General features: G+C 47.6%; 1 protein-coding gene across 2 annotated transcripts; it reads left to right on the plus strand.

The window, feature by feature from the left end:
* Nucleotides 1-3,119: 3,119 nt before the first annotated feature.
* Nucleotides 3,120-8,726, plus strand: TENT5A (terminal nucleotidyltransferase 5A). 2 transcript variants are annotated; one of them, XM_071741481.1, is made up of 3 exons: nucleotides 3,120-3,746; nucleotides 4,610-5,127; nucleotides 6,122-8,726. In XM_071741481.1, the coding sequence occupies exons 2-3, from the start codon at nucleotides 4,693-4,695 to the stop codon at nucleotides 6,899-6,901; spliced, it is 1,215 nt and encodes a 404-aa protein (XP_071597582.1). In that variant the 5' UTR covers nucleotides 3,120-3,746; nucleotides 4,610-4,692; the 3' UTR covers nucleotides 6,902-8,726. The 2 variants fall into 2 exon arrangements, with proteins under 2 accessions (XP_071597582.1, XP_071597581.1); XM_071741480.1 differs by lacking the exon at nucleotides 3,120-3,746 and adding an exon at nucleotides 4,203-4,376.
* Nucleotides 8,727-10,745: the final 2,019 nt, after the last annotated feature.

Raw genomic sequence — 10,745 nt, forward strand, 5'->3', positions numbered from 1 at the left:
TAATAAACCAGTAGTACTTTGAAAGCACAAAGATTTATTTTATTTCTTTCTGAAAGATCATTTTCTAGATATCTGATTTTAATTTTATTCAAAGAACCTCAACATTTACTACTCCAGCAGTCAATACTAATTCCAGTATTAATTTTTAATCTCAAAATATAATATTTTTTATAATATCAATCAATTAAATTAATTTTGGAAATAAAACGGTGTGAGCTATAGAATATCAAGCTATCAGAAGACTTCTTTGTGAATAGTTGCGAAAGGCAGACAAGGTCTTTAAAAATATATATTTTTTTAAATTTACTCTTGTGAGAGAAAAAAAGTAACCACACACACACAAAAAAAGAAACCCCAGAAAAAAAAAAAACAAACAAAAAACCCCCAAAAAATCCAAAAAAAAAACCCAAAAAAAACAAAAACAAAAAAAAAAAAAACCAACAAAGAGCCCCCAAAACCTAACAAAGCCAGCCTTTTAGCTCTGCTTCCACACCCAGACTCAATCTGTGCCCAGACTAGTTCTGAGGAAAGCCATGAATGAATCAAGATTTGGAAAAGATTGCAAGTATGTCTGGTACAGGCTAGGTCCTAGAGTTCATTTTGAAGGTACTTTGGCTTGTGCTTTTGTCGACAGCAGCCCTAGTCATTTTGGTAGTCAAAGCTGCATTCATCAAACCTCCATTTACTGCGTCCTGTTTTCATGAAGCTCAGGTTTTGGACCATGTATGTGTGTGTACACGTGTGTGTGCAAGGGTGAACTTGGGCTGAGTTTGGATCTGAACGCTTTGGATTAATTCACAGAATTTCCTATCCAAGCCCAGAGTTCTCTGAACTTCTATCCTGCCAGCTGATGCCTCTTCAGCATCTCCCTGCTCTCTGGTCAGGGGTAGGACCCCACAGACAAGCCTCAGCACACCTAGGGAACCATGGCTCACCCAGACGTGCTGTGAGGAGGAGGATGGAGCTGGCAGGGTGATGGGGAGGGAAAGGAAAAGGGTCTGTATTGTCCAGAAATTTGTATCTGGAGATGAGCTGCTACATTCATATGCTATCTGGGTGGAGAGCAGCTAGGAATATTCTTCAGTCATATAGCTGCAGTTTTCAACAAGGTAATTTTTTAGCAACACAGTGAATAATACAAAGAAGTTTTCCGGTGACTGCTGCCCAGCCATGTCTTTCCATCTCTAGCAGGCAAGACAAAAAAATTAGGTCAAGATCTCATTTTTAATGTTCTAGTTGCTGTTGGACTCTGTACAAGCCAAGCCAGCCATGCTAAGGCAATACTAAGCAGAGACAAGACAGAGATGCTGTGCCAGAGGTGGGAGGATTTAGGGCTCCCCTACCCCTGTGCAGCCACCAACCATTCTGCCTCAAAATTATTTTCCTTCTTATTTCAATTGGGGCAGAGGTGATTTGCAGGTTCTTACACTGAGAAAAGTAAGGTGAGGTGAGGTGAAGACACAGCAGCTTGGCTGCCCTTGCTCCTTTATCAAATCCCAGCAGGGCAAGTGGTTTCCTTCTAGACTCTATTCAGCTTGTCTTTTAGCAGATGAGTGTTCTCCAGAATGAACTTCTGCCCATTTTTCTGATTAAGTGTGCAAGTAATAACAACTTAAGAGAGGTTAAAAATCACACTTCAAAGGGAAACGAAATAAGAGTAATTTAAAATAGCTTCAAATCATACTGGCCAGCGTAAATGCACCAATGCACTCTGCAGGATTTCAAATACTGTTAAAATTTCATTGCAATGTGTTAAGAAACACGAGGTAAATTAAATGTTGACAACTTCTAGCCAGGGATTTCTCATTTCCTTGAGGATGGCCTAGTTTAATATGGGATGAGCTGGCAGGCCCTGGCTCTAGAAATCAGTTAGCCAGCTGCAAGAGATATTGATAAGGAGATAGTTTCTCCCTTTGAAAGACTCAATCACGTTCCGTAGTAATTTGTGTTTCACCTGAGTGAAGCCAGACTGGGAACGGGGCGTTGCTCAGTGTGGTTGTGTTTTAACCTTCCTGATTATCCACAAACTGTTCTGAGCAGAGGCAGCGATGCCTCCGTGTTGCCCGCCCTGCTTGGACCCGGCAGGCACAGCCGGTTTGCGATGCTCCAGGCAAAGTCGGGGCTCCCTGCGCCGGGCAGCGGCAGCCGGCAGTGGCTCAGCCCCCCCAGCAGCGGGCTCCAGGTTCCCTCCAGCGGGCCAGATGATGCCCCTATTAGTCCGAATAATTATTTCAAATAAACTGGCAAACCCTACCCAGTGTGCTGGTGAGTGCATGCTGCTCCGCTTCTGCTTTCGGGCATTCGCTAGTATACATTCGGATCTTAAAAGCTTCCTTCTTTTCTTTTTATCTGGTTTTAGTTGGTTTTTTTTTTCTGTTTTGTTTTAATAATTGCACTGGCACAGAACGCTACAAACCCATTCCCTTACCAGCCGCGCCGCCTTCCCAGCGGGTCGGCTCAGGCTCACCCAGCCTCACCCAGCCGGACAGCCCAGCAGGGACAACAGACGGCAAAAGATTCAACGCCAAATCCCTTCCGTTCCCAAATGCCACCCCCCCCTCCACAAACCCCACACCCCCACCGCCCAGCACGCCGTTTCTAACCCCCCCCCCGCCACCCCCGCGGGGACCGCGCCCGGCGCCCGGCAGGGGGCGCCCTTGCCCCACGGCTGCGACACGCGGTGGCGCGGGGGGAAGGGGGGGCCGGGGGCTTCCCCGCCTGCACAGCCCCCAGCGCCTCGACGGGGTGCGGGGGATGGTGATGGCACAGCGCGACCCCCGGGTTGTTTTTTTGTTGTTGTTGAGGGGTAAACTTGGGCCAGCTTGCCAGGGTCAGGAGTTAGTCAGAGCTTTGTACCCCCCTCCTTCCCCCCTAGCCCCATTCTTCGGCGGGATAGGGGGGGAGCGGGGTGTTAAAAATGGGGGGAAGGGGCGGGAAGCCCCGTCGGGGACCTCCGTACCCTGGACCCTTCCCTTTGGCGAAGTGCCGGGCTGGGGAGGTCAGGCGTCACGCCGCTGCACGCACCCATTGGCCCTTCCTGCCTCGCGTCACAAAACTGCGAGCGGTGACGCAACGCCGTCATAACCCCCCCCAAAGCCCCCTTTCCCTTTTCCCCCCAGCGATCTCTTCCCTCACCCCCCCATCCCCGTCAGCGCAACTTGCGCGTCTGCACCGCGGGTCTACGCGGGGCGCTCACTGAGGCGGCGGGGGAGACTCCCAACTCCGCCCGCCCCTCCTGGAGTTCGGGTGTGCTGCTGCGTCCGGGGGGGTTGCGCTGAGTGGTTCAAACAGAATTTGTAAGATATATTTGGCACTTGTAACAGTCGGCGGAAAACAAACAAACAAAAAAACACAAAAAAATCCAGATGCATTCATTATTACGAAATGTTATATAAAATGCAGTTGGAAATAAAATATATGTGTGCTTATCTAGTACGTGTACATCATACATGTTACTTTTGCCGCTCCGCAGTTAACGAAGTTGTACTCCACAGGCAGGATGCTCCCCTGGAAGGCACTGCCTCGTCCGTGCTCCTCGGGATTTTTGTTCACCCCCCTCCCCCCAACTCCGCGCCAGGGAAGAGGGAAGGGAGGGACGGACGGGGCAGGCACGAAATCGTGATGTCCCTGCGCTGCCGCAGGCGGGTTTGAAAATCTCGGTCAGGAGCTGAGCAGCTCAAACCACACGGTCCGGGATCCTCGGCATCTGCTCGGAGCGGGGCCCTTTGCCAAATTCCGTCGCTCTGGTATGAAGTTTGGCTGTGCCTGGGATGACCGGGAATGTCGGGGAAGAGAGTGGTAGAAAAGGAAGGGGAAAGATAAAAAGAAAAAAAAAAAAAAAGTGAAAGAATGGTGCTGGGTGCCTCCGGGTGCGCAACTTGCCGCGGGGAAAGGGGGTCCGCGCCCTCTGCGGATGCAAGGAGAGGGGTTACACTTGTTACCTCTCCCATGGAGAGTGCTCAAAGCCGTGTGCGGAGTGGGGGAATGCGAATAGGCTACGCCGCGCGGATCTTCCAGAGGAGCTGCGCGCGGGGCGGGGCGGCCGCGCTGGGCCGCGCTGGGCACTCCGCCGGCGCGGAGGGGCGGGCCAGCCCCGGCCAGGCCAGGCCTTAGCAGGCAGGGCTGTGACGGGGAGCCGCCGGGGCGGCCCGTGGGTGCGCAGGGCGTGGGCGTGCCGGGGGCACCGCCGAGGCCGGCCATGCAGATGGAGGGGGCGGGACGCGGGCGCCGTGACTCGGAGCCCCGGAAGAGCGGAGAAACCCCGTATAAAAACTACTGGGGACCTTTCTCCAGCAGAACTACGAAAGCTCCGGAGACAGCGGTAGCCTGCGGCGGCAGCGAGCAGGACAGCCCCTCCGGCGGCGGCAGCTCGGCAGGTCGGGCGTGTTCCCTTGCCCTACAGGACCGCCTGGTTCCGAGGGCTTCTTCTGCCCTCCCCCTATTTTTTTTGTTTTTTTTTAAATTTACTCAAAAGGTGTGTCGCTCTCTATCCCGCTGGAAGGGGCAGTGGGTACCGTGCGGCGGTGCAGGGCGGCTGCAGGGGGAGCGGAGCTCGGGCGCCGGCTGCGCGCCTCTGCTGACAGCTCGCTTCTTCCTCCTCTTTTGCCAGGCGCGGAGGAAGAGGGTCCCCGGGGGGTGCAGTGAGGAGCCGGAGCGGTGCCATCCAGCCCGGGGAGGCGGCGGCCGCGCACCATGGCAGACGATGAGAAGGCCGGCGGCAGCCCCGGCGGGAGTTACGCGGGCGGCTGCGAGAGTGCTCACTGCAATGTGCTGAGCTGGGAGCAAGTGCAGCGGCTGGACCGCATCCTCAGAGAGACTATTCCCATCCACGGCCGCGGCAACTTCCCCACGCTGGCCATGCAGCCCCGCCAGATCGTCAAGGTGGTGCGGAGCCGGCTGGAAGAGAAGGGCATCGGCCTTCGGGACGTGCGGCTCAACGGCTCGGCCGCCAGCCATGTCCTGCACCAGGACAGCGGCCTGGGCTACAAGGACTTGGACCTCATCTTCTGCGCCGACCTCAAAGGGGAAGCCGAGTTTCAGACTGTGAAGGACGTGGTCTTGGACTGCCTCTTGGATTTCTTGCCCGAGGGGGTGAACAAGGAGAAGATCACGCCGCTCACCCTCAAGGTAAAGCTGCCGGCTGTCCCGGCGCCCGGAACGGGCAGGTGTAAGCGCCTGCCCGGGGGCAGCGGGCACCTTCCCCTCCGGGCGTGGAGGGGTGCTCTGAGGGGACGCAGCTCCCCCCGCACCCCGAGACCCACGGGGACCGTGAGTGATTTTTTTTTTTTTTTTTTTGCACCCCACGCTAGAAACCGAGGAGCAGTTTGCATTAAAGCCTTCTGGCCGAGGCTCCTCAGTATTAATTACTTTCCTCATTCTCCCTCTCTCTGGTTTGATTTGCTGGCAGCGTTGCCTTTCTTGGGGCGGGTGTGTGCAGGGCGCCCCGGATCTCCCGGGCCGGCTCTGCGGCAACTCGGTTTACCCTCCCGGTTCCCGGGGTGTCTGCGGGGAGCCATAGGTGGCTTTAATATCTGCAGGGCACGCTTTGCCGTGTGCTGAATGCCCCAGCAGAGCGGCACGCTCTCTCCGAGTGAATTAGGCTGAATGCCAAATGCCTTTCGGATTTTTTTTTTTTTTTTTTTAGGGATTTTTTTTTTTTAGAATATGGGGCAGATTTGTGGAACGCACACTGAAAGAACAGGATTGAGGGGAGTTGCTAAGTTTTTCTGTGTGCGTGTGTGTGTATGCGGAGGGGAGAGAGAAGTGAAAACTGATCAAAAAGGTTTCATATCTGATTGTAGGAGTGACCTCTTCTGTGCCATAGTCTTCATGTGTAGATGTATTTAGAAGTGACTGAAAGAAGCGGTGTTACAATAAGCTTCCCTTGCTTGACACACTCCCAGTAGAACACCCTACCCTATAATCCTTTTGCAGTGACAGTACTCCAGGCTCTCACATTAGGCGTTTCAGGTCCAGTTTGTGTCAGCAGGCTCCATTAAATCTTTTTAAGAAACAGTGGGACGGGATGGAGGGGGGGGGGGATAGATGTGAACAGCTGCAGCACAGGAGAAATGTCTTGCATCCGTGTCTCCATTTGCTCCTTTTGTCTTTCCAATTATAGGAGGCTTATGTGCAGAAAATGGTAAAAGTATGCAATGATTCAGATCGATGGAGTCTCATCTCCCTGTCCAACAACAGTGGCAAAAACGTAGAGCTGAAATTCGTGGACTCTCTGAGACGGCAGTTTGAATTCAGTGTCGATTCCTTTCAAATCAAGCTGGACTCCCTGCTGCTTTTTTATGAGTGCTCAGAGAATCCGATGACTGAAACTTTTCACCCGACTATCATTGGTGAGAGCGTCTATGGGGATTTCCAGGAAGCCTTTGATCACCTCTGCAACAAGATAATTGCCACCAGAAACCCAGAAGAAATCAGAGGAGGTGGTCTTCTGAAGTACTGCAACCTTTTGGTAAGGGGCTTTAGGGCTGCCTCTGAATCCGAGATAAAGTCCCTGCAGAGATATATGTGTTCGAGGTTTTTCATTGACTTCTCAGACATTGGAGAACAGCAGAGAAAGCTGGAGTCCTACTTGCAGAACCACTTTGTGGGATTAGAGGACCGCAAGTATGACTATCTCATGACCCTTCACGGTGTGGTGAATGAGAGCACAGTGTGTCTGATGGGACATGAGAGGAGACAGACTCTGAATCTGATCACCATGCTGGCCATCCGGGTCCTAGCTGAGCAAAATATCATCCCCAATGTGGCCAATGTCACCTGCTATTACCAACCAGCCCCATATGTAGCAGATGCCAACTTCAGCAATTACTATATTGCCCAGGTTCAGACGGTGTTTCCTTGCCAGCAGCACACATACTCTACTTGGCTGCCCTGTAATTAAGGACCGAAAATTAGTAGATCTGTTGGGGAGAATGTTTTCTAAGACGTAGGAAGGGGCAACGTGTCCCTTTGAAATGGGGTGTTTTGTGCAATGATGATCTGCTCTAGTTTTCAAGCTTGGGAAAAGCTTGTGGTTCTTCTAATAAATAATGGGAGCACGATCGAGAAAGAACCCCAGAATAATTGGATCCTACCCCATAGCACAAGAGGCCTGTCATTAAAAGCAACCAGCTTCCCCTGAAATAAGTGAGGGAGGAATGCTTGATGACAATATGGGTTGGCAGTATCTGCTCCCATAGCTTTGGCATAGAGAAGGTGGGAAAGCCTTATTTTCTTTTATTTTTATTCTTACTCTAGCATGGGATCTGCAAAAGGGAGACTATGAAAGAAACAAAAGAAAAAAAAAAAACAACAAAAAGAAAAAAATTCACAAAAAACAATTCTATATATATTCAGGAATTAAAAGTTAGAGGCATAAAGCAGAGATAAGCTGAATAAAAATGTATATTGGAATTACTGCATTTGGGGCTTGCAGCAAGTGCCGTCTTTGGGTTGACTGTGTAGAATGTATAGCTTGCTTGACTAGAATGCTTTACCAGAAACAGCTTGCTCCAAATGAACAGTAGTGGGTTGGTACAGTTAGGAAAACAGAAACACGTACAATGACAAAGTCCATTATTTCCAGCTGTGTGCGTGCCTCACATTTTAAAAATGTGAGAATGCAGGAAAACCAGCTGTGGCAAACAGAACATACTCAAGGACCAAAGATTTCACAAATAAGTTATCCGAGCAGAGAAGATACAATAGAGTATATATATAGATATATATATACACATATAAAAGAAAAGAAAGATGTTGCTATATTTGTACACACCAACAGTAAAAGTGCCTGATGCCTTCATAAAATTTGAAGTGAGAAACAAATCTAGTTTTGTGGTTTAACCATGCATTTTGTTTTATCAGGGACACAAGGATTAAAAGCAAATGAAAAATACCCCATAAGCTTGTGAATAGGTGGTGGAGGAAATGCCCTATTTTTTTTTTTTTCTTGGCAAATACCTGTATAGAGTTAATGTTATGTCGGTGTGCTGTTATCCTAGGTACGTGTGTGTATGTGTGTATATATGTTTGTGTGTGTATATATGTACATGTTATAGGTGTATATCTATATATATACACACACAATATATATTAATGTGGTCTAGGCAAATGTAGCAATTAAGGAATGTTTAAATAAAGTACTATGTGTTTTCCAGTTTGCAACAGGATGTCATAGGACAGTGGGCACCTTGCAGTGAATTTGTAACCCACACCTGAGAAATTTGGAGTAAATGAACCAGTCAGGATTAAGGTGGGATTCAGATAATGTCTTTGGTTGCAAGAACAAGGATTACAGTAATGCAGTGGGTTGCTTGTGAGCCATAATAATTCCACAGATGGAGAAGCATATGACTAGCTGATTTTTTTTTTAACTGTTTTGTACTGTAATGCCATTTTGACATTTAACCCACTAATGTTGTGACTGTATACCTCCATGATGTGTAATTCAGTGGAACGTGGATCAAAGATAGGTTTATTTAAACCCCCTGACAGCTAAAGAATATTGTATTAGTTGGTGATTTGAACACTAATTGTTAATATTTAAAGGAGTATTTTTCATAGAATGCATTATGCATTCCAGGACCACTAGAATTTAGCAAATGTGAAATGAACCCTTTTTAAGAGTGTTGCACGATTGCTTAAAATTATATTTTATATATATATATAAAATATATATATATTTTTATGCAAATATTAAACATCTTTGATCTGGTTGTCACACTGCATTTACAATTTCAGTACTGTACTTTATTTAAATAGAATCACTTTACATTGGAACAATAACCATTCACTTTCATTTCCTCTCCTAAAAGGCCAGCAGGGGGAAAAAAGCAACCTCCGCTGTCGTTTTCACTTCAGTGCCATCTCTGAAGGTGTTAAATTCTTTGTTGGGCTTTGAAAACCTAATGACTCAGTGACACTTGACTCTTAATATTTTGCTTGTTCTTACGGAGGGGAGGGGGGGGGGGGAAAGGAAAAAAAAAAAAAAAAAAAGAAAAGAAGAGGGAATTCAGGCTTTTGAAGGAAGTCTGTCAGTGCCCTGGCTGGTTGCAGGCAGGCCTGGTCTTGGAGGAGGCAGGGGCAGGGAGAGGACTGGTGTCCTGGCAGTGTGTTTTCCCGACGGAGCGAGCAAGGTACATCTATTTTTGTCACGCTTTGTACTTTTTTTTTTTTTTTTTTTTTCTTCACTGTGGAGGCAATCTAACAGGATTTGTTTACTGAAGCACCTTCCCCGTGAGTCCTTCAGGAAAACTAAAAGCTGTTCCATCGCCGTTCCCCCGGCGTCAAGGTCTCATCCTCACCTTCCCTTCCTCCGGCGTTGGCTCCAGCCTCTCGCTGGACTTCCCATCCCCCAGCTCCCCCCTTCAGCCACCCCAAGGGGCCGGGACGGGTGCTCTTGGCCTGCTATTTCCCCCTGTCTCCAGGTCCTGGGAGGAATTGCTAGCGGAAGCTCCGGGAAGGGCTGGGGAAGTAGGATCAGCTGGTAATGTGGTATGTCTTCTCTCGCCACAACTATTTGCTGCAAATAAGTGACTCATCTGCTCCTTAAAAGGGTTTGAGAATCTATAGCTCTGCTACAACCGCAGAGCCCTGATAGTACATGACCCCATGTATTTTTTTTTTTTTTTTTTGCCTTTGAAGGACCGTTTTCTTTCCATTGCTTGAAAGAAAGTTTTGTTTTACTTCCTCTCAGCTCAAATTTCATTGTATTTTGTTTTGGTTTTGTTTTTTTGGGTTTTTTTTTTAATGATTGACAGCAGCTAGTTACCTTAGAGTGCATGCAGCAGGGCTCTGAGCTAAACTGCACCTTTCAGCCTTTGCGTTTTGATACATATATAATATGTTTTTATATATATTATATAGGTATTCGGGATCTGTTTTGCATATGTTAATGATCAAGCGGTGGAACTGGTGGAGCTTTGTTTTATCTGTGACTGGTAGCTTAAAAGGTGCCTGGTGTTAGAGGTGGGAAGAAGGCATGAGTTCAGGCCAAGAGTAAAATAAGAAGCCCTTTTCAAAGCTGGTTTATTTCTGCGGTTTGCACACCTTCCCCTCCATGAAGTCTGACTTATTTTTAACTGTTTTTTCCCCTCCTCTTCAGCACACTGGTACTTTTAAAGTTAACAACTATGTTCTTGCTTTGTAGACTTCATTTTTCCCATCCAATCAGATGTAAGATTAGAACTTGTGCTACAAGAGACAGTGCCTCTTTTAAAGAGCTGAACTGATTAAAAACATTGACCTGATTACAGTAAAACTGCTTGTGCCGCAGCTGAATTTACTCTTAACCATCAGGGCACTGAACTTGGTCAAAAGCGGTAACTGTGGAACAATTAAGAACTTTGAAATTTTATTTTTTTTTCCATAGATGTAGTTATCCTCCCAAATGCAAGAACATTTCTTCTAGAGATAGAAGGGCAATTACAAGACCAGAAAGATGATATTTTTCTAGTTTTTCTTATTGCACTTAAAATAAGTTTTTATCTTGCACAAAGGCCTTTACACAAATCTTCTAAACACCTCCTAATTAAATGCTTGGTTTGCATCATGTCAGAAGCTCCTACCAGTTGAAAAAAAAGCTTTTTTCTTTTTGTTGAGAAAATAATATGTGTTAGATAAAACTGCACAGAAAAGGAAAAACTGTAATTGCATACTCAGCTCCTGTTTAAATATATTCTTTTGTACGGTTTTCTTTATGCAGAGAGTTTCCCTTGCAAGAAAGAAAATCAGTGTACTGTTTTGCT

Source organism: Heliangelus exortis, chromosome 3 (assembly GCF_036169615.1).
Source record: "Heliangelus exortis chromosome 3, bHelExo1.hap1, whole genome shotgun sequence".
In the NCBI taxonomy this organism is placed as follows: Eukaryota; Metazoa; Chordata; class Aves; order Apodiformes; family Trochilidae; genus Heliangelus; species Heliangelus exortis.